This window comes from Synchiropus splendidus, chromosome 7 (assembly GCF_027744825.2).
Source record: "Synchiropus splendidus isolate RoL2022-P1 chromosome 7, RoL_Sspl_1.0, whole genome shotgun sequence".
Taxonomy (NCBI): domain Eukaryota; kingdom Metazoa; phylum Chordata; class Actinopteri; order Syngnathiformes; family Callionymidae; genus Synchiropus; species Synchiropus splendidus.
The window spans coordinates 13547156-13569740 of NC_071340.1; the positions used below are offsets into that span (position 1 = coordinate 13547156).

A 22585-nucleotide genomic window follows, 5' to 3' on the forward strand; every position below is an offset into this window, starting at 1 on the left:
TAATTCAACGTGCGAACATACTGGTCATATTTATTTCAAAGTTTTTACAAAGGCAAATTGTGAATCCTTAAAGCTTGTTCACTGATGAGCATTCTCATACCTGAAGTCATTAGCCCTTAATCTTTGTATCAAAGGCTGAACAAGTGTGAACTTAACGGAACGTAAAAGCCTCAACTAGTTCGGCTTTTAACTGCTTACCAGCTTAGAGTTTTAATACCTTGACCTGAAATAATTCACATTGAAATATTTTGCCACTTTTGCAATAAATAAACAATCTTTCAATATTTCACAACTGTAGTGAAAATATATAGAATATGATAAATAGAGAGAGCCCCGTCACTTGAAACATGCAGCAGCATGAGTGAATGTAACAGTCTGGAGGTCCAGGAGATCCAGCAGCCGTCCAGCTATCATCTTTCCAGTCCGTGTTTCAGGAGCTGGTCAAGTTGCTCCAAGTAAAAAAAAAAAAAAAATGAGGGTGGAATGTGTCGATGTTGCTCTCCTCTGATCTTGTTACGATGCCGCTGCCATACGGATCCTCTCCGGTGGAAATAAGAGAACGTTTTTAGCTGCTTTGATAGTGTTCTTCATGAGCATCGCGACAGTCATAGGTCCCACGCCTCCTGGGACTGGAGTGATGAAGCCTGCCTTTTGTCTCACACCTAGAAATGAGACTAAAGTTAAGCCCACAAATCCGACAATTCAACGAATCTTTCTGGTTCTACCTTCGAAATCCACATCCCCCACGAGCCTGTCCTTCCCAGTGATAGGGTCTCGCACTCTATTTATTCCGACGTCGATCACTGCTGCTCCCTCTTTGATCATGTCCGCTGTGATTAGATTGGGAATTCCTGCGCAGAAGATGGAAAATGTTCAGATCCATGCATCAGTTTTCAACCAAACAACTGAGGAATAAATCACAAACCTGCAGCAGCTACGACAATATCTGCAATTTTAGTGTGTTGCCGAAGTTTCTCTTTTGGAGTGTAACGGTGAGAAATGGTAACAGTGGCATCACCTGCAACAGGAATTCATATTAATACATTAATAAATTGCAAAAATAATCATAGCTCTTTCCTCAATATTTTAATAATAAATACCTCCAGGTCTTTCGTGCCGGCCGTCTGTGTGCAGTAACATAGCGATAGGCATCCCGACATTTTTGGAGCGTCCTGCCACGACAACATTCTTTCCGAGTGTAGGAATACCTGCAGGATGAGAGGGTCCATGTTTCAATTTCAATTTGCTTAGTTTTATTACCCGAGCAAAAAGTTAGAAATGCTGATCTTTACCTGTCCGTTTGATAATTTCCCAAACTCCCCAAGGTGTTGCCGGCAGCATGGTGGACTGATCCAGGCACATGCGTCCCACATTAACCACGTGGAAGCCATCCACGTCTTTCGTTGGAGCTACTGCATTGCAGATGGTGCGTTCGTCAATGTGGTCTGAAGAGGGACCAGAGATATAGAGTTTAGATTTGAAAATCTTCCAAATGCGGCTTGGTGGAGGGTTACTTTTACTGTAACATAAATCATAGCCCTTTCATGCTGACAGTATTTATACCTGGCAAGGGGAGCTGCACCAGCAGGCCGTCCACGCGGTGGTCCGTGTTCAGTTTGTAGATTAGATCCAGTAACTCTTCCTCGCTGATGTCTGATCTCTTTAGAATTGTTTCACTGGAGATACCTGCGGAAGACGGAAAATTGCTCCCATTAAAATCCACGCACCCGAAACATGAGCACATGGACAAGTTTGTGCAAGTCCTCACCGACATCGGCTGCAGACCTAGTCTTATTTAAGACGTAAGAATGACTAGCTGGGTTGTTTCCGACGAGGATGACACTTAGATGGGGTCTTCTGTTGCCGGCCATCATCCACTTGTCCACATCTAGCCGGGCCTCGTCTCTGATTTGCCTCGCTAGTTTCCGTCCCGAGATGACAACCGCCTCCTGTCTGTTGGGGGAAAAAAAAAAAAATGTGAAATGGATGTGCCTGAGCATATTCAAATAATTACAACAAGTTCTTCGGGTTTGCATACAGTAATAAATCTCCAATATCAAGTCTGGACTGGCACCATTTCATGCGTCTATACTTAGTGTCCACCTGACAGAGCCATGTGTCTCAAGTGTGCTGTGACATTACAGTGCAACACGGACCCAGACTGGGTGTCACAGGGACGGAGTTGAATAGAACGAAAAAAGCTCTTCAATAGGATCTGTGTCGCCCTTTTCACACCATCCGGATGAATTCCGTACATTTCAGAAGATTTACTGTGTGAACTTGTCGTAGCTTTTGTGACACTTGATTTAAGTTTGGGCAGCAGCGAGATCGAGATCTTATGTAACGACAAAGAGAGCAATGAGCCATTGGAGCGGTGACGCAACAGCCCTTTTATTCTGCCAAAACTAATTAATCCTCACAGAAAAGTGTCACATCGCTGAGCGAGTCCATGGGGCCAGTGTGCTAGGTCCTCAAGAAAAATGTGCCGAGTTTACAGGTCAGCAGGCTGAGCTTTAACCTTTGAAAGAATTCCAAATGTCAAACCCCAAGCACAACCTGTGTTTATGTCAACACCGCTTTTAAAAGTTGGATAAAACAGCTGAAAAGTTGAAATTGTATTAGGAAAAAAAGGGAGAATAGCAAGGTATATAATAAGTGGAAATGACTGTGGGAACCTCACAATGAGTAAAGAACAGCTAGAGACTGAGTCAAAACATTTATTCCCTGCACAGAAAATGGTTAAATCCCATGTGGTTCTGCAATAATGTATTTATTCAAATGTGATTTCGTCCTAAAAAGATGCGATAACTATTGCATTTGCATCAGCAGGGGTGACCCGGACCTCCATCTGGCTCTTGCTGCCTGCTGGACAGACTCGGTACTGGAGTCATAGGGTGCAAACACCGACAGCGATTTCATCAGCCACTCCGCTGCAATTTTACCGGCACGCCACAGGGGGCGCACCGACACGAAGCCATTCAGCACCGCACAACCAAATCAAACACATGATAAAACACTCGATCGCGGGAATAGAATCACTCAAAACGATGGGGAGGCATTAGTACGTTGTTGTCAGGTGGACAGCAGAACAAGGCGTCTTTAGATACACAGATCCCCACTAACATTTACCCGAAATCGTGTTCAACGTATCGCCATTCAGCCATTCAACGTGGGGGTCGCACTCACCTCGAAGCAGACGTGTGCACTTTACAGACTTGATGCTGCGCGTGTTGACACAGTTTCCTGAGAGTCCTGACTGCTGCCATGGCGAGCGGCTGTTGGGAGAAGAGCGGGCCGGGACTGGAGTACGGAACCACCACCTGGGCTGACAGAGCGAGGTCTGTGCGGGAGAACCGTCCTGCAGCGAGCCTTTTTAAGCCCTTCCTTCGCAGCCCGCCGCGCATGCGCCGCCGGCATCTGCGCCGACACTCCTTTTCTGCAAAGATAGTATGATCTTGTCAAAATTCTCTGAACTCTCTCGCCTTTTTTTATCTTTGTTTTTACGGATACACACAGAAGCAATGCAATCACATTAAATATGTTAAATCGACACCGAAACCCAACAATAGTAACTACAATATAATAACACAAGAAGAATTACAAACCAACAACACAACAAAACCATAAGAACAACTGCTCCGAAATCAAACAGTATGTGTCTGAAATGTTGCCGTGTCGACGTGTTCTCTTGTGAAAACAAACTCATTCTTGTCAGTTTAATCCTTTCTTAATATTTTCAGTCAGATATTAAAAAAATATTTCTATTTGTCCTTCTGTTGAGAGAGATGATGCACACGCCGCTCTCACACACAATTTTGACAATGTTATTATTTTATTTGTTATTTAGTGTTTTTGGACCACGAAGGAAAGTAGTATACTAGGACAAAACCTAGAAGTATGGATAAACGTCGCAAAACTTATATATATATATTAGATATATGTTGTATATATATATATATATGTGTGTCGCTATTTTGTAGTATTTTGTATCAATTTATTCAGCCATTCTTAAATTCAAACAGCCAGATATCTGTTGTTCATTTGTTATAAACTCTTGATAAACAGATGAGAATCTTCTTTTAATCGTCAAAACTGTATCTAAAACACTTTGATCACCCAATTTCACTTAAACGCAGCCTGTACAGCCGATTTTAGTTCGATAACAACTTTCCTCAAATCACAAGAAATTGACTGTCGGTGTTGCATCATCATCACATAACTTAAAAAAACGCTGCAAAAAATGTTTCTACCACTAATGCAGTCACCACTCCTGTTCAGATAAATACAATTACCGCTTATTAATGTTTGGACATTTTTTTACTCGAAACGAATCCATTAATTTTTGCCTAAATAACAAGAATATCAGCATCTTGTCGGTGTTATTACACGGCGCAGTTCGCCAGAGGGCGACAGTCTGCGTCGGCGACCGCAGCATAACCGACAGAGGAAGAGTGGAGTTAGCCTCGACGATATTGTTAGCTGTTAGCGCAGAGAAGTGGTCCCCGGCTGTGAAACAAAGTTATTTCATTACAATATCGGATTAACAGTTATCACAGAGGCTCCACAACGACCGCGGTGTCAAGATGAGCTTCTTGTTGTAAGTAAAGTTTGAAGTTGTCGCTTGCTACCGCCCAAAGAAGTTACACCCAAGGAAGTAACTTAAAATAGACGCCGACAGACAGACGCGAGTCATCGTGTGTTTGTTGACTTTGAACACTTTGTTACGTTTCCCAAGTGATTCTTTAGTTAATAGCATCTGTTCGTTTGCCACAGTTCCTTTTTGGTAACTTTTAATTGGCTAATTACATGCTAACTTGGTTAGCCTGACGGTCGCGTCTCGAGCGTGTTGTTAGCTCCCCTCGTCACTTGGAGTCATGTTGCTCAAATTAGACATTTGTCACATGCACAAATAAAATACTATAATATTGAGGCCATATGTAGCATCCTTCTGTCACTCGTATCGTGTAGTCTTATCTTTAAATGGCATTGTTGAGTCACGCTGTGGTTACACTGGCAACTCCGTGAAATGGTTAGAAAAAGCCCATCAGAAGTCAACAATTGTGCAGGAAATGTTTGACTTTTGGGTGCACGGTAAGACAGGAAGTATGCTAACCCACAGGAGAACAACAATTACACAACTATACTGTATTACGTTGCTGTGTTGTTCCTTCGATTTGTTTACGAACAGTCTTTCATGTCTTTTATTGGATCCATCAGTAAAAAAATATTAGAACTGACATTAATGTTGAGAACAAAATGAAAGAAGACGTTTAAACTTTTAAATAAAACACTAAAATAGATTTTAGATACTGATCTTGGGAGGGAGTGTCTCTCTCAGTGATGCATGTGGATGAGATCCAGAGAAAAATAAACATGAAAGAACAGGTCTCCAAGGTGAGGTAGTGTATTCCTCAAACTCATCTGTGAAGGTTATAGGCAAGCATCCTGTCAATAGCAGGCTATTGTTAATGTTGTGTCATGTATTTTTTTTCTCATCTGTTGCTCTAAATAGTGGCAGTCGCTCATCCAAAACCTTCAAGCCCAAGAAAAACATCCCGGAGGGTTCACATCAGTATGAACTTCTGAAGCATGCTGAAGCAACGTTGGGAAGCGGAAACCTAAGACAAGCAGTCATGCTACCTGAGGGGGAGGACCTGAATGAGTGGATCGCAGTGAACAGTGAGTGAATATAGATGTGACACTAGCATACCACTTAAAACATGCTGTATGTTTTCCAATGTTATTTGCTAAATCTTGTACAGTCAACTTTATTCTCTCCATTTATCTTTTGTCATTGTCCAAAGTCTGCTGAATTAAAGACACGTGTTGATGAGTAGTTCCTGTGTTACACAAGTTAAGTGGCTGTTGCTCTTACAGCTGTGGATTTCTTCAACCAAATCAACATGTTGTATGGAACCATCACTGAGTTCTGCACCGAGACCAGCTGCTCCGTGATGTCAGCAGGACCAAGGTCAGAACTGTTGTGATATTTGTTTCGCTTTCATGTTGGTATGATCCAATTAGAACCTGTGTGCTCAGTCCATAAACAAGTAGTAGGTGACTTGAAAAAGAGACTGTCGGATGAATATTAATCTGTGAACTCATACCAAAACTTTCATGAATCAGTTGGAAACTCATCTCTTAAGACCCATTAGTGCTTAATGTTACATATGAAGCAGGACATAGATGAAACCTTCTCTCTGTGGCCTTCGTTCATTTCATCCAGATTTCTGTACTTTCCACAATGTTTACGGTTATGAGTCTAATGGGGCAGCCAACCAACCAACCAATACAGCAGCAGCATTGTCTAGTCAATAGGATGACTCTCATGACATGCGACTGCTGCTGACGTCTTGAACTATAGGAATTTAACGCAAGACAAAAGGTCAATCCACTCTGCACTAAACGGTGAATGAAAATACAGCATCATGTGCTTCACTATTGTAATGTGATGTAGGATGAAACATTAAACGTCACACAAGGAAACAGGAACTGAACTTTGCTTTTAGAGTGTATTTAACTGGAATTTACATTGTTCCAGCTTCCTTTTTCTGTCATCCTACCGAGCCTGTCCGGTGTGTGTAATTAGCGAGAAGAACAAAGTCTGTCTTCCTGTTGACTTAAGAAAGTCATTATTTTTAGAGTTCTTTATGATATCAGAGAAAATTCATTTGATGTTCTAAACAGCATCTGTTAAGTCTTTTTTTCTGCCTGGCACATCATGGTCCCTTTTTTTGCCATAGATATGAATACCACTGGGCTGATGGCACCAACATAAAGAAGCCTATCAAATGTTCTGCTCCCAAATACATCGACTATCTCATGACCTGGGTGCAGGATCAGCTGGATGACGAGACTCTTTTTCCGTCCAAGATTGGTGAGCTTTTACTCTTGACTGACAAGTTTTACTGGCCTACAATCGCTTCCTTTCATCTCATTTGCTCCTTCTGTGGCCATGTGAGTCTTGTTTCAAGCCATGTGTCCTGTGGGGGGAGGACAGACATTCCCTCCTTGACAGATGAGAAGCAGAGTGTAGTCCAAAGGTCATGGACTTCCATGACCTTAGTGTCTTGATGCTGAGGAATCTTCTGTTAGTGGTGCTGTCGGTAAGTCTCTGCTGATAACGTCTGTCGTTTATTGCCACGCAGGCGTTCCCTTTCCAAAAAACTTCATGTCTGTGGCAAAAACCATCCTGAAGAGGCTGTTCAGAGTTTACGCTCACATCTACCACCAACACTTCGACTCTGTGATGCAGTTGCAGGAGGAGGCTCACCTCAACACTTCCTTCAAGCACTTCATCTTCTTTGTGCAGGTCAGCAGGTTCCACTACTGTTGAGGAAATTCAATCTGTCAAGGCTAGTTATTCTGAATACTTTTTTAGAATGTATACTTACACATGTAGTCAAAGATCATGGCAACTTCATAAAGTATTCCACTAGCATAGTGATGCACTCACTAGATTAACAGAAGCCTTTTCAACCTATGTTTATTGATATACAAGTGGCAGATGATGACATATTTTTACGAGTGTGCCTTTTGCAACTCCCCACTCTTGAGGCCCTTTTCCACACCCAGTCAATCAGCTCAGACGGTAAACGTGCTCAGCCCAGATATGCCATGGCACTTCCCTTTGCGAGTGAACATTAACAGTTAACACGGAGTGCTGCACAATCAAAACAATGTAGCGGTCAGTCCTTATCAGTAGCAGTTAGCGGGAAGAAATGCAGCGCAGCGTCAGTCAGTGGAGTCTGGATATGTCTGAAATTACAACCTTTCATGAGTAAATCCGGTGAAGACCTTGACTTTTCACATGGACTCAGTTCCCCCGTGATGCCTCATTCAATCTTGTAATCGGGTCTTATCTGTTTCTAACTCAATTTTACCACTTCACGCAGTCTACCAAATCAGGATCAAGCCAAGAGTTCGACTGCCTCCAATCTAGAACGTCCTGAACCCACACTAATCCTTTCTTTTGCTGGCAGGAGTTCAACCTTATTGACCGACGAGAGCTGGCCCCTCTGCAGGACTTGATTGAGAAGCTCGGATCCAAGGACAGATAGACCTTTAATCAGATGCCGTCTTCACATGTCTTCTAGCTCTCGTCCTCTTGGACCTCTGCTACCTCCGACTTCTGGTCTCCACTCTGGTGCCTTTTCCATTCTTTCACCTGAGCTTTTCCGCTGCACCTGTCCATTCCACCTGATGTTTTCCATATTTTTCCCTCTAGATTGAATATTATAGCACAACATATGCATATTTTTCAATAGGATTATAGTTGAGAAGTTTTAAAAGTGAATTTTATGAAAGTGAAAAGCATTTTCCTCCTAGAAACTTGAGTCGGTGCACACGCATACCTGTTCGTAGACATAGGGACAATGACCAACACATTTTTATACAGCTGGGTTTTAGTGATTTTTTTTGTAGAAAGCAGGACATTTCTAACATTTCATTCTTCACGACTGTGAGAACCCACACCAAGGTTAAGTTCTGTGATTTTGTTTTTTTTAACTGTTATATCTAAATGCTGTGAGTGTTGGCCCTCATGTTAGAAGTCACAAACCAGGTGAGAGCACTGAGCAGTGATTGTGTAGCCTAGTCAGTGCCCCCCTAAATCTTTCATTATGACTGAAATGTAGCCACTTTGTTCTGTGGATTTGTATTTGTATTTTTTTTTCATTGAATACACAATCTAATTAGTAGAAAGTCAAACAGCAATATGTTTTATCTGTCATGTTTTTATATGAAACCACATGAATCTATTTTTTGTTAAAGATCTAGAGAGAAAAAACCAATAGCCATGGATTATTTTTGTGTGTGTCATCTTTAGTTTATATTATCGGTGCCTAAAAATGAAGGAGTGCGCATGTATTCCTATTTGTGGTACTGAAATCTTTTGCTGATTCGTGACAACCATTGCACAAAAAGACTTAATTACTTTTATGATCATCATTTGGCTCAGGCAGCAGGGCTGTTTGTGTGGCCAATGTTTTCGGACATTCCGCTGTCAGGTTAGCTTCGTAACAGCTCCACGTGTCATTTGATATATCTCTGTTTATGATTCAATGCTGTCAACATTATGGATTAAATTTCTTGATGTTGCCCGGGAAAAAAAAAAACTCCCCTCTTGTACGTCAGAAGTGATCAGTCAAGATTTTATTTGAATATTCACCAGCGTTTTAGATCTATTTGATGTGCATTATTTTCTCAAGTTTGTTAAACATTTGGTATATATCTAACATTTCATTTGATACATACTTTTAAACATTTGGTGCATAGAAACAACAAGGGCTGAAATTGATTTTAAAAACAATATTTTAGATGATGTTCTGATACCAAATGGTGGTCATTGACAGTGGTAAGGTGACAGAGGGATCTACTGCACCTTCTGTCAGTAAGATCAACTTTTAATCTGAACAAAGCGGTGCCTTTGACTATTTTAAAATGTCTGATATGACAGTATTGATGAGCTTAATACAATAAAAAAATTAAAAAAAAAGGCTTCTCTGTTGAGTTTCTTTTTGCCTGCAGGCTGAGGAAGACACTTTATCATTTAGGTTTTTTTAAATATTTTTAAGCATGTCCACTGGATAAATGACTGTCTTTTTCTCCCCCACAGCTGGGCAAGTTGGAAGTTACTGGTAGAGGAATGTAAATTAAAGACCGCTTGTCCTCAAGCATGGATAATTGCTTACTTGCATGTTGGCCTCACGACAGTCAGCTGTCCAGCTTCCACTGAGGTCTCACGCCAAACGTCATTTGGCTTATTTGTGGGAGTATGGTCTTTGTTAAGTACTACATACAGATGCGTATCATGTTTCTCAATTGTTCGCTGAGTAAATAAGCTTTGAGTAGATTAAAATAACTTAAGTGACGGAATGCCAAATGAGCCTCAGGTTTCTGGAGGGCGACAGTCATTTGACATGCTAACTTCACATGAAGTTGTTCTTTTTAGCAGAAGCAGATCAAGATTTATAAAGGAGTTATTGCTGGTTTCTTGTAAATGAAATAAACCTATATAAAAGACTTGTTAGTCGAGACGGCTTGACCTTGGCTTTAAGGTCAAGTTAAGTGACTCTAATCATTGTCTTATTTTTTTTACCGGTACGTGAGCGATTAAACTTTCTCCATAACTGGCGTTGATCTGACGTGTTTGCACCTCTATTCATATGAGCAACATCTCCTCGGCTGAGCTCCACTTGTTTACCATCCTTTGGTGAACCAATCACAGGCAAGTTTGGAACGGAAGCTGAATTTGGGTATTTCTCCCTCAGTTTTGTCTGGAGAAATTATGTAAAACACAGCAAAATTAAATTCATACAATGGCATTACACATGTACTATAGCTGTGGTACTACATTGACTCTTGCACTGTAGAAATGAAATATTTTATCGATCTCGAGCGGATATTGGTAAATACGTGGTCGTGGGCAGCCTGAAAGACTACACTCAGGGTTCCGTACTCCTGGTGCGTTGCTTGAGCGATGAGGAACAAAACTATTTCTGCGATTGTCGTGAAATGGTGGTTTAATGCGTTCCAGGGGACTTTTAACTGAATGGAGTTCGCATAAAATGTACCTTATTCTCAAATAGAAGCGAGTGAGTGAAGAACCATCCACGTCGCGGTATGTTGCCCTGGTTAATCGGCTAAAATCAAGTTAGTTAGCATTAGCTCCCGTTCAGTTGTTGTTTAGCAACTAAGCTAATGTCGCTTTTATCGCTCATTTACCGCTTGTATCTGCTTCATTCAATGATAATTCTTTCGAGTAACATCGCGTATACGTGAACAAACTCCACAATGGTTTTGAATGTCCAGGGACAATGGGCGAGCGAAGTCGAAAGAAAGAGCTGTCAACCGGTTTACTGAGTAAACTCAACTGAAGTCATTTTAAATGCGATGAGACATCAAGCTAGAGGCTAAATGTCATGGTCCGTTAGCAGAACATGTTTTAAATCATACTACAATCTTAACATTATCCGAAGATTCTAATGCAGAATTTGTATCCCCGTATTCTTAATGAATGTTTTGTTATGTTTAAAGTACATTATTACAGGAATACAATATAAGTAATTTACATTGGGCAGGAACTAGAATGACAGTTTTCAACCATTTTGTATTCATGGAAAGATAAAGGTAGGTGTCTGTTGTCTTCACCAAGAATTGGATGAGGAGTCCAATCACTCCCCGAAACGTAACTGAAGTTGTGCCCCCCAATTCAGCTGGTTCATCTCTTTCGCGCATCTCTCACCACCACACTGTCCCAGGGTGTGTGAGTTGGGTGGACCTGCGACCCGTTAGATCTTCTATTTGGCATTGCTATGTTGAAACCTGCTGTGGCCTGATAAATGGGTATAGATAAAACTTGTAGAACCACGACTGTAAAATTGTCATTCATGTGATATTATCCCATCCCATTCCCATTATTTTGCACTGAATGTTTACTCTTCAATAGTGAAATGATGGTAAACTTGGACATATTGTTGTGTTAATAATGCTCAGCCTCAGCTGCCATTTTTGTGTGATGACAGGGTCAAGTGGTTGAAGTCACTCAAGTGGTACTAGACTGGTGCACCCTGGGTATTCAAGTTTAGCATCAGGACAAAAAAAAAAAGAAAATTAATGATACAAATGTGGTCATTTGAGTGAACGCATTTAAAGACTGCATGGCATTTACAGTTCACCAAACTGGTAACCATATGAATCTCTGTTAACAGAGTCCAGTAACGCCATGGGAGACGAAAATACGCACTACTGTGAAAACTGGTTAGTGTGAACTTCTAATTATAGGTATGGATTAATGGATGGTTGTTTACATAATCCTCTCCACCCTTTTAGCAAGCATCACATTCCAGAGTTAAATTTCACCACACATGAGATCCACTGTCGGAGGAATATTGCACTTTGTGATGTGTGCCAAGAGCCGGTGCCCCAGAAGGATCTTCAGGAGCACAAGAAGCAGGAGCACACACAAGTAAGAACGCAGCAGCAACCTTTGTTTCCCAACGGTTCTGCAGGCAAAATCGATACAGGATGTTCTCTGACTGCAAAATATCTTCAGTCCTAGTCTTCTCCATCTTTAGTTTAGTTTGATTGTTGCTGTCTTCCCTTTGTTTTTCCTTTCACAATGGCCTTCAAACTAATGCTATATTGCAAGACCTTCTGTGGAAAGAACCAACAAAAGATGAACACTTCTCATACTGTCCTTTTTTTTTTTAGTTTACCTGCAAATGTGGTTTGAAGATTGATAAGAATGACGTCCATGTTCATCAGGTATTTGAGCATTTAAATCGTTTTGTTTGTTACCATGAGTAGACAATGATTCTCTCCTCTCTCTTCGCAGAGTTCCGAATGTTCTCAAAGACTGGTTCCGTGTCAGTACTGTGACCTTGAGCTTGTTTACAGTCAAGCCAAAGACCATGAAGAGTACTGTGGGACCCGAACAGAGCAGTGCCCGCACTGCAAGTGTAATGTGATGTTAAGGGAACAAGCTGTGCATCCAGTGTTCTGTGGGAGCCCCACGACATCCCAAGAGAGGAACAACAGCTGCGTGAGTCGCAGTCCAGCAGAGCTGCAGTCCCTCGGGCGGCGATTTGAGGCCCACTCCATTAGAAATCATCTCAGAGCCCAGGAAAGAGGCCCCAAGGAAAACAACATCAGTGCCGCAAGACATCAGGCCTTTTCACAACCATTTAATTCCAGACTTTATAATATTTCACGAGGAGCACAGGTCTCTGGAGACGGGAAGGAAACGGCTCCTAAAAATACGACTTTCAGCCATGGTGGGTTTTTCTTATAATAGCACCCATAACTTATAAATAATTTACTTGGAAATGTCACTTCATATTGCCTACCTGCTGTTTGATATGTAATGAAAACCAGTATGGCGATGAAAATAGTGTCTGACTTCTGGCTCAGTCTGCAGCTGTCCAGCAAGGGAAATTCAAAGCTACGTGTGGCACTCTAAATCACTCGTGTGTTTGTTTCTCTTAAACAGCGTTGCTGGCTAAAAGACCAAAACTGAGCTCATCTAACTGTTTTATTCATATGTTCATCTGCTGCAGCAACGGACCCGAGTGCATGGCCACTCTCATCTCAGCCCCACGATGAGGACTCGTCAGGTCTGGACTACATGTTGGCTCTCAGTTTGCAGAGCGATGGGGAGTCGATGGCTGGGGGCTTGGATGAAAACGTATGGAGTGACATCTGGGATCACACGCTTGAGAAGAGCACTTACCCGCGCACGTCAGTAAACAACAACTATCCAGACTTCACTTCCCATACCAACGTCTTTTCAGACCCTGATCAGTCAGGTGAGAGCCATGGTTGTGGAAAACACCTTTGCCGTCACTGATTTAAAAAAAAAAAAAAAGTGTCTCATATTTATGCTCTTAAGGGAAGATTACAGTTTTAGTTCAATATGTTTAGGTGTCCGTTTCTGTCACTTCTGTATGTTGAAGTGATGAAAAGATTGTTTTAAGGTTGAGATGGTTCTTCTTCTAGTTGATGGGTTTGTGTTGCATCTGCACATAACATGTTTTGTTTTGCTTTCGGAGCTAACCAATGATGCAGTTACCCACTGATGATTGTTTTTTATTTATTTATTTGTTTATTTTTTGTGCAGATATCATGCTTCCTTGTGAGTTCTGCGAGGAGCTGTTTCCAGAGGACGACCTGATTTTGCACCAGGTTTGACGTCAATATAAATATAAAATTTAGATCTCAGTTTTCAACAATGAATCAGAACACTTTAACATCATTTAAAGGGCTTAATGGTATTTTTTCATTCAGTTGAATAACATTTGCTCATAATCTGAACAATTGAGGGTTGTTTGTCCTATTCTCTCATCACATTTACTATGGTCGTGAGTCGCTCCAGACTATTGTGATTTTTATTTAATTCCCAAACACTCATGCCAGGAATTGTGTACTAGTGTATGTGTTTCCATCTGCAACACCTGTCCAGCTTGTGACTCTTTTATCTCCTCTTCTTCCACAGACCGGCTGCAGCCCTGCTTCTGCATTTGCATCTTTCAGCAAGAATCCTTCGTCTCCTCCAAAGGGCGACCGGAAGATCAGAAACACTTCAGACCTGATGCACAGCATTCCTGACACACTAGCTTCCAACATCCCGACTTTCCCGCGGTCCGTCTCGCCGGCTGCCTACAGTCCACCGGCGAGTCCACTAGAGGGCGATGTGGTCATTCCATGCGAATTCTGCGGCATCGCTCTGGAGGAAGCGGTTGTGTTTCACCATCAGGTTCAACGCTGTTTATTCAACTCGCACCGGGAAGAGCTCCAACAATTTTCATTCATGTTCCTCTTTCCTTCCTCCCAGGACAAATGTGACATGCGACCTCAGACTGCTTTTCCTTTGAATAATCTCACCAAGGCTCCTGTTAGAAAAACACTGTCTAGTCCTGCTAAAGATTTGTTCGGGCGGATTTCTCCAGAGGTGCAACGCAGAACAAGGCATCAAGGTAACTTGATTTAAAAATAAACATGAAGATGAGGTGGGGAATTTGTTGCAGTGTTTCAAATATAATTCCGTGTGTCAGATAAGCTAAAATACCATGTCATGAGAGAGGAAAACTGCTTAAAAATGGAGAGGCCATGGCTGGTAAAAAAAAGTTTGTGTACGCTGAGAAGAATTTCATGGAAATATCCCATTTTATTTTGTTTCCACAGCTGACTTCTCAGAGGCTGCATTGGGATCTGACATGTGTTCCCCGGCCAGACAGAACATGAGGGAATGGCCGAGAGGCTTCATGGGACCACAGGGACAGAGAAAGACCTCCAACTGGGATGCTGTTGTGAAAAACAGACCTCAGCATGGCCGAGGTGCTGAAGGGGCTCAGCCGTCGCTTTGTGACTCCGAGAGGTCAGAAGTGGGCTCTGCAAAGGGGTATGTTAGTGGGCAGCACATCTTATTAGGTACATTTAAATGTGTTTAATCCAATGCACATCCATCCGACAGACCTATTCCAGAGAACACAGAAGGGAGAGGAAACAAAAGGAATCTTACTACAAAGGTACAAGTTACTCCTTAACTGTCTTTTAAAATAGCCGTGCTTTATTTTTGCTTTCCATTTCAGTTCCCCAAGAAGCAGAATGAAGAGCATCAAGAAGAGTGAGATCGAGAACTTGTAGGGAAAACACCAAATCTGCTTTTCATTTATCAATTTGCACACTTTAAATGAGCTACGCATTGGTTTGATAAGTGCCTGCTTGAGTAGTAGTGAGTTTATTATTAAAACCTGGTCCCATTTAATCTCGTCTTTACCAACGTTTACGTTGCGTGCTGCACCATGTCTGAAAAAATAAATAACTGTATCAATGGAATGATGAGCATTTGCTACTCCTCTGTGTGCTTTTTGTGTCTTTAAAATGTCTTTTCTTGCTCTGTGATAATTAAGTTAAAAGAAGCTGATTTTGGAAACATGTTTTTATATGCCCTAACTTGCTCGTGTCTTATCGTGTATAAACCTGTTGATCGTTTTATCACTTGTGTTGTCATGAAGTGGCATCTATCAGCCCTTTTTTATTTGTGCTTTCCCGTCGCTGAAATAAGTTTGTCAGGTTTTGTATTGCTGCACTTCATTCCCATCAGACCATCTACATTCCAGTGCATCTGTCTTTCTTAATAAATATTTTGTGTTGTTTTAGTCCTTCGTAGTTCTGTTCTGTTCTGTTCGGCAGCCCCTAGCGCTCCGTTGTGATCACCGTGGTTTCATTCAGGTCACCCTTGTTCACATGAATAAATCTATATCAAAAGCTTACAACCAACTCAAGAGAGGAGGAAAAATAACTCCAACTGAAGTGACTTTAACTTTTTTTCTGTTGACTAAATTATTTTTTTTATCAAGTTTAAAACCTTAAAATAAATAAATAAATATTGCTGCATCCGGTAAGAAAAACTCTTCAACTTCTGTTTTTTTCATTTTCTGCTTTATCGTGACCGGAGAGTGAAGAAAAAGAAAATAAAAGAAAGCACAATAACATGTCTCAATGTTATCCATAAATATTGCTCGATTTTTCAATACATATTTTATAAGAAGGAACACTGGGGTGGCAACTCATGTGAGACAAATTCAACCAAAGAGCTGCTAAAATACCAAGAATGAAGTTTTCAAACAGGCCCGTTTTATTTCATCCAGTGAAGTGTCATTCAACAAACACCAACATCTGGTTGCGAAAATTAAAAATGGAAGGAAAAGGAAGTCTGCATTACAAGAGGGAATAACATCCCGTCGTCTTATTGTCCCAGTCTGTAATTTTTATTTTCAAATCTCCAGAGAAGCCTGACTCTGTAATCTGGTTCTGATTATAGGGAATATTCACGCAATAGTTTTGGGAGTTAAGTTGTTTCTCTGGAAATATTTCACCACGAATATGTTTGCTTAAAAGTGTTAAGACTATTGAATGCCTTTCTCCAATCTGGATCACGTGGATGTGGTACAAGGCACGCCACCAAAATATGTGTTTCTTACGGTTTACGGTTTTGAATTGATCCGCTTCGCCCGCCATTTATGGTATTCCTTTTTGTCTTAAGTCATAAATGATGAAATGGTGTTACAGCTTCGGAGGTATATCAGGGCAAATGAGATTACAAGATCTTAACACTCGTTATTCACTCTCCACTTACACACGCTGTGTCGACTCTTCCCACACAGCGGCGCGCTTTGAATACACGCCGGGACTCGCCGCGACTGGACGGGGGGCGGAGTTACACCTTCCGCTGGGAATCCTCTTTTCAAACAAGCTCCTAACGTCCCGCCGTAACAGAGCGCGTGGACCCGTCTCTGCTTTCACTTCTTCTCCTCACGAGGCGACAGAATTATGCTCCCTAAACCATCTCACTTCTCATATCTGGCGATGTGCTGCGGAAGACTCCAACAGTGATTTCAAAGAAAGGCGCCGAAGAAGAAGTTTCAGGTCGCGCAGGTGGAACACGCCGGGTCACATCCAGACTGACGAGCGAACTGCTTTCTTCCCCCACCTGAATCCAACACGTACATTCGAAGAGTCAAGTAGAGAGTGAAGATGTCTGTGGAGAACTACTCGGCGCTGGACGAGTCCTCTCTCCGGGCTCTGGTGAGTAGACGACAGAGATGCTCGTGTTAGTGTTGCAGGTACCTGGCACCAGGGCTCCAGTTCCCGATGCACCACACACAGACTTCTGTGGCCTCAAATGCCCATTTGTTTGGTACACGTTATCACAGTTCTCACTTCATGTACGTGACTCCTTTACGACCTACAATCACAGCACAGAATCGATACATAATGCATCTACTATTTACGGCAAAGTGTGGCCCGGGGAGCCAAATCTGGCCCTTTGACTGTGTTTATGTGGCCCTCCTGGACTCAGAGTAAAACTATTATTGTGGTCTCCGACATTTTTTACTTGTGCATTGTTTTTCGTTCATTATGATGCAACTGACACATAACTTTCTCGTTTGATTATTTTTTCTCAATTTTCCATATTTTCCGTTGGTTATTTTACATCAGACTTGAAAGTAGATTTTGAAATGTATGAGAGACATTGTGTCTATATATATATATATATATATATATATATATATATATATATATATATATATACCTCGGTGGTAAATCGGAGTTCGAACAAAAATTTAGAGATTTTTTTGCCCCTGAGTTCGAACGAACTCGAACGCCCCCGAAAAAAGCCGGTCGGCTGGAGCTTGGACAGGGATGAGGCGAGTCTGGGACAGAGCGTTACTTGGTTTATGACTTTGTCACAGCCAAACTGCACAGAAGCGCACATTCAGAGCTGGACACGCACCAGGCACCTCTTCACTTCTGGAGAGACGTCACTCACTCGGCAACCCCTCCCACATGCAGCGGCCACACACATAGAGGAACAGCGCACCTGCAGCAGACACTCTACATTCACTCCTACAAAAGCCTGTTTTAAGGCTTGGAACGCATTAGTTCTTTTTCCATTCATTGGATTCAACGGTTTGTGGTTGAGAACCGAGGTACCACAGTGTGTGTGTGTATATATATATATATATATATATATATATATATATAGTATTTCAGCAAGGACTATAATCTTATAATCTACACGTTATTTTTGTTGGTTGCAACAGTTTGGTAACAGTGACATGATGTCACAAATCAGTACTGATGAATAAACGTGTCCTGGGGGAGAAAGCACTGGAGCGTTACTCACGTCTTAATCGTTTCCTGCAGCAGCAGAAGGTGTCAGACATCTTTTATGGCTCCTGCACCACTGACGCTCATTTATGAGACAGCGTGACTCATTGGGTCTGTGTTCAGACACAACTGACTGACACACGCGAAACAGTTACATGCAGTAACCTGGTCTCTGTGAACAACGTTGTTTCTGTGTGTCTGATTGTTGAGCAGCTGCTTGTAAGACTAAGGCATCATATAAACTGAAGGTAAAGTATCACAAGATAATGTGGTATAGTCTGACATTTACATGAAAACTGTTGCTTAGGGAGCTAGTTTCAATCATTCTTGTCATCTTTAATCCTATGTTTTAAAGCTGGTGGGCAATTAAATTGCCTGAAGGGCCACATTAGAAACATTAGTAACTGTTGTGAGGGGCCATCATCAAAAGAGAGACTGAGAAGAATACAAAACACCAAGGAAAAAGATCCAAAATACATACTTAAGTAACAATGACAAGTTGACCAAAAAAGATTAAATGTAAGTGTAAGTGTAAAGATGCAATGAAAACAATGGACCAGACATTAAATGTAAAAAGGCAATTTATTTCAAAATATATTTTCAGTAGTCCAATGTATTTTGAGGAACAAGAAAAACACAAAAATGGCCAATGAAAATTTTAGTCTTGAAACAAGAACATGCTATATTTACTGCTGAAGTGGGGGCGGGGACTACAAGAGAAATAACAAAAAATGCAGAAAAATTAGAACACATCAGTTATAGTCTGACGTCAAAAGGGCCACGAAAATACAGGCATCGGGCTCCACATGGCCCCCGGGCCACACTTTGCCCAGGACTGTTTTAAAGCTTGAGTCCACTATATAAATCATACGTTTGTGGTTGGTTGTTTAGTTTTATGGGAGCGTGGAGGGATGATATGTAAGTACAGTGATGCATTACACCGTTTATCTTTCCCCCAAATTGCGAGCTCCCAAACTTAGGATTTTTTTCCATCCGCCCTTAACATTCCCCTCTGCATTAACAGATAAATGATATCGAACATGAAACGTCTCCACAGTTTCCTGTTTATACTATATAATGGCAGCGAATGAGGAGCTTTAATGCAGCCTTACTAAATCTGTCATAATAAACTTTGGCAGGCTTTTCCCTTTTACGTTATGTGCTTGGAGACATAATAGGATTTCACAGTAGACTGTAATTTACGGCTATAACATGCAGCTTTGTCTAGATTTAGCAGATGAGTGGTAATCCTTGTTTATATGGTTTGGATTTATTTTAATTGTGGGGATAGAAAATGCTAAAGCTCAGAGTTAACTTGTGTTCATTTGCTGGAGAGTCATGTCAGCCCTTTACTGTTAGTGAAGGCTGGAATCTCATATGAAGGGCATTTTGACAGGACGTCAGCATGTAGACGTAGCTTCCTACCGCACTCTTCTCTTGCTGAAAACCTCTCAGGAAAGGCTTTCACATTGTTTCCTAACCACCTCAATTGCTCCTTTTTAAGGAAACCCATCATTTAGGAATCTCCATTACTCATCTTGAATCATTTGCTTTAATTGTTTAACTTTTCTTGACAGAATTCTCCTTAAGTCTGATCGGCTCATTATGTTTAGCAGCACTTTTACGATGAATATGATTTTAGAATAAAATTTAACCAGGGTCATTTCTCATGCTTCAGATGCACGTGGCCTCACAGACAAAGTTGGTTTTGACTGCAGAACGGAGAGTTGCACGTGCCCTCTGGTCAGTGATGGAGAGTCAAATGCAGTGTTGGATTTGGGGGGAGGCTGCAAAGAATGCAGTGCAGGTACAATAAGTAATAACAGCATTACTACACAAGAATGTAAAAAACACTTTAAGTTGCTCATTCTCCAAAAGCCAGGCTAAAAAGCAATTTTAAAAACAGGAAGTGAGGTAGCGAAGTACATAGGTTTTGTTGCAGCAAAATTCATGAAATCCAGTGTATTTACTGTTATAGCATGTACGATAATGCAAAGAGTCAAACTCTTTACAATCCTTGGTACTTTTTCTTTATGTTAATTTGGAACGTCGCGTTACTGCTCTTATAAGTTTCTTCGAATCATTGAGGTTGTCCTGTTAATCTCCCAACTCATTGTCGCCACAGTGCTGTCCAAGCAGGCACTTCCCCCATAAAGTGGGCTCACAAAGAAATTCTGTTCTTATGGCTGAGTAAAACTTGACAAGAAACAGCTGTTGACTTGAGGACAAAGTGGAAGAGGGAACAGGCTTTGTTAACCTGTCAGACGATGTGAGGTTGTCGTCTGGAGACTCAGAAATGCTGCTCCGAAACCATCTGAAGGGAGAACTATGTGTGAGAAGTCAAGTGGGTTTGGCTCCCGAATTATTAATCACCTTTAATACCACCTAAAGAATATATTTATTTTAAAATCTTGAGTGTTTCTTGATGCAGTTGTGAACACGGACATAACAAAGTTAATGTGCGTCAGTGAATGTCAGCTGCGTATGGCGCTCGGATTTTGACAGCACACTCTCTCCATCAGTCTAACAGTGCAATGAAATTCCTTTAAAAAATACAATATGGGGTGAAAATCAGAGGCTTGGTGGGGGAGTGCGCTGTTTCAGTACCTTTCTGGTCATAAATTAATACAGTAAAGATTGTTGCTCATGAAAATGAAAATGTGATGTTTGTTTTTCACCGATTAGGACTATGACCATGTCGACTGTTGATTGCTTTGACCGGCCCATGCCTTCACCTTGGTGTCTCAGACATCCCTCACCACAGATGGTGATGGATTGGCTAAGACATTAAAACTTGTGCCTGTGTAGTCTTTCACAGTCCAGCCTGTGACTAAGACCGCCGTGAGGAAAGGGCTGTTAAACAGTTCTTGGACAACCGAACCGCACACTTGAAGCTTAAACGGAAGGTCAGATGGTGAACTCTCCTAACAGGACTAATCCCGTCTCTGTACTTCTATTCAAAGCACTGGCTCCTTTTTATATTGCTCATTTAATCCTTCTCCATGGCAACCAGCGAAAGCATCTATGCTTTGTCTCAACAATTATGGGGACCAACGTAACAAGTCTGATTTCTGTAAGGATGTTCAGTGCAGTGTTCGAGTGCCGCTTAAGGTTCACGGAAAAGAGACTCAGACAAAAGCTGCTTATGTCTCACTTCCACTTGAATTAAGATTTGGTGGAGTGACCTGTTGAGGGAATGTGCTGAACCTGCTCAGTGGCGGCAGTGTGTAAATCCATTGTCTGTCTGGTTACACTTCGTCTGCTGACCGCGACTCGCTTGTTGGATGTCTCCCAAAACTATTAGTTCTAGCTTGGCCGTCCCTGTGACCGGTCCGTTTCTCTGGTACATGTTTAAAATAAAGCTGCTGCTCTCAGCCACTGGGATCTACGGGAACCAGGAGGCTTCGTTTCATGTCTCCATGGATTCTTTGTTCGTTGATGAAGGCTGAACAGCTACAGTCCTGGTGGAAGAATGGTTTTGTTTGGAGAGAGTCTCCAGGTTCTCTGCTCCTCTGGGGCACGGTCCTAAATGCCACTCTCATCACCCGGGACAAGAATATCTGAAAGACTGTGCCACTTTGGCTGTGTCCCATTTCTCACCCTAACACTCGTTTCTTGACTCCAACTCTGGGTTGGGCGCGTTCACGTGTAAGTGTAGTGTGTCCCAATACTCCTAAGACCGAGGGCACTTGCCGTTCACTACTTGAAATGATCCCTTCAAACCGAGGGAGCTCCGGAGCTGACTTGAAACAAAGTGGGATAGATGGATAGATTTCCAGGATAACAAAGTAATTTAAAAACAATGTTAGATAGGATGACAGGAAGTTCAGTAACAAGGACTACTCTTCCGTTTGTTTACTTTCTCTCGTATCACACGTTAGCGACCCAAGTGGTCTTTCGTGTCCGACAACATGAACATCACAACAAGTATGTACAACAGTTTTTTTATTTCTTCTTCACAAACAACAGGATAAGCAGGAAACAAAACACAGCAGCCATGACAAGTAGTCTTTATGCGTGACGTCATGTGTTGTCCCAAGTGCTAGTGTTGGGGGCGAGAAATGGGAAACAGCCTTAGTACGATGACTAGAGCTGCAACCATCTTCTCTTTTATTGCGGCACTTTCGGCAAGTATGAATCAAGAATGTGTGTCATTGCAACTTAATACAAATGCATGTTTGTTGTAGTGAGAAAAAGGCTACATGTCTGGCTTCATCCCAAAATATCTGCGGTCAGTGAAGAACACAACTTCCTTTAAAAGATCCAGCTGAACTGTGGTCCCTTGGAAAGCGGTGTCATGGCTGTTATTCATTTCTAGCTTATTCTGTGCACCTTTCCTACACCCAACTTTTCATTGCAGACGCAGGTAAAGTGCATCCCCGGAGGCCTTATATGGCCATTTGCCTCCATT

The 22585-nt window shown here is 41.7% G+C and overlaps 3 protein-coding genes across 7 annotated transcripts; 2 read left to right on the top strand and 1 right to left on the bottom strand.

The window, feature by feature from the left end:
• Positions 1–3: 3 nt before the first annotated feature.
• Positions 4–3419, bottom strand: mthfd2 (methylenetetrahydrofolate dehydrogenase (NADP+ dependent) 2, methenyltetrahydrofolate cyclohydrolase). The gene is made up of 8 exons (XM_053870072.1): positions 3187–3419; positions 1769–1953; positions 1564–1686; positions 1293–1445; positions 1101–1208; positions 926–1018; positions 726–851; positions 4–662 (listed from the first exon to the last, which is right to left on the bottom strand). Exons 1-8 carry the CDS (start codon positions 3402–3404, stop codon positions 514–516), a joined length of 1155 nt encoding a protein of 384 aa, XP_053726047.1. The 5' UTR covers positions 3405–3419; the 3' UTR covers positions 4–513.
• Positions 3420–4429: 1010 nt separating this feature from the next.
• On the top strand, positions 4430–9166 carry mob1a (MOB kinase activator 1A). 2 transcript variants are annotated; one of them, XM_053870078.1, is made up of 6 exons: positions 4430–4597; positions 5513–5679; positions 5878–5971; positions 6744–6877; positions 7149–7312; positions 7983–9166. In XM_053870078.1, exons 1-6 carry the CDS (start codon positions 4584–4586, stop codon positions 8058–8060), a joined length of 651 nt encoding a protein of 216 aa, XP_053726053.1. In that variant the 5' UTR covers positions 4430–4583; the 3' UTR covers positions 8061–9166. The 2 variants fall into 2 exon arrangements, with proteins under 2 accessions (XP_053726053.1, XP_053726051.1); XM_053870076.1 differs by lacking the exon at positions 4430–4597 and adding an exon at positions 4936–5399.
• A 1295-nt stretch (positions 9167–10461) lies between these two features.
• trafd1 (TRAF-type zinc finger domain containing 1) lies at positions 10462–15662 on the top strand. Of its 4 annotated transcripts, none has more exons than XM_053870632.1 (12): positions 10462–10621; positions 11712–11760; positions 11833–11968; positions 12214–12267; positions 12338–12776; positions 13059–13307; positions 13619–13683; positions 13994–14254; positions 14333–14474; positions 14683–14899; positions 14972–15026; positions 15090–15662. In XM_053870632.1, the coding sequence occupies exons 2-12, from the start codon at positions 11726–11728 to the stop codon at positions 15126–15128; spliced, it is 1692 nt and encodes a 563-aa protein (XP_053726607.1). In that variant the 5' UTR covers positions 10462–10621; positions 11712–11725; the 3' UTR covers positions 15129–15662. The 4 variants fall into 4 exon arrangements, with proteins under 4 accessions (XP_053726607.1, XP_053726610.1, XP_053726609.1 ...); XM_053870635.1 differs by having other exon boundaries at positions 14683–14875; XM_053870634.1 differs by having other exon boundaries at positions 10502–10595.
• The last annotated feature ends 6923 nt before the right edge of the window (positions 15663–22585 follow it).

What these genes read in the sequence shown, in the direction of transcription:
- mthfd2 (XM_053870072.1), bottom strand. Translation starts at nt 3,404, where the DNA reads ATGCGCGGCGGGCTGCGAAGGAAGGGCTTAAAAAGGCTCGCTGCAGGA. An exon ending in TAGGTCTGCAGCCGATGTCG is followed by an intron (nt 1,687 to 1,768) that starts GTGAGGACTTGC and finishes CGTCTTCCGCAG; the next exon opens with GTATCTCCAGTGAAACAATT. An exon ending in GGTGCAGCTCCCCTTGCCAG is followed by an intron (nt 1,446 to 1,563) that starts GTATAAATACTG and finishes GTCCCTCTTCAG; the next exon opens with ACCACATTGACGAACGCACC.
- mob1a (XM_053870076.1), top strand. Translation starts at nt 5,341, where the DNA reads ATGCATGTGGATGAGATCCAGAGAAAAATAAACATGAAAGAACAGGTC. An exon ending in GAACAGGTCTCCAAGGTGAG is followed by an intron (nt 5,400 to 5,512) that starts GTAGTGTATTCC and finishes TGCTCTAAATAG; the next exon opens with TGGCAGTCGCTCATCCAAAA. An exon ending in GTGATGTCAGCAGGACCAAG is followed by an intron (nt 5,972 to 6,743) that starts GTCAGAACTGTT and finishes TTTTTGCCATAG; the next exon opens with ATATGAATACCACTGGGCTG.
- trafd1 (XM_053870632.1), top strand. Translation starts at nt 11,726, where the DNA reads ATGGGAGACGAAAATACGCACTACTGTGAAAACTG. An exon ending in ATGACGTCCATGTTCATCAG is followed by an intron (nt 12,268 to 12,337) that starts GTATTTGAGCAT and finishes CTCTCTTCGCAG; the next exon opens with AGTTCCGAATGTTCTCAAAG. An exon ending in ACGACCTGATTTTGCACCAG is followed by an intron (nt 13,684 to 13,993) that starts GTTTGACGTCAA and finishes CTTCTTCCACAG; the next exon opens with ACCGGCTGCAGCCCTGCTTC.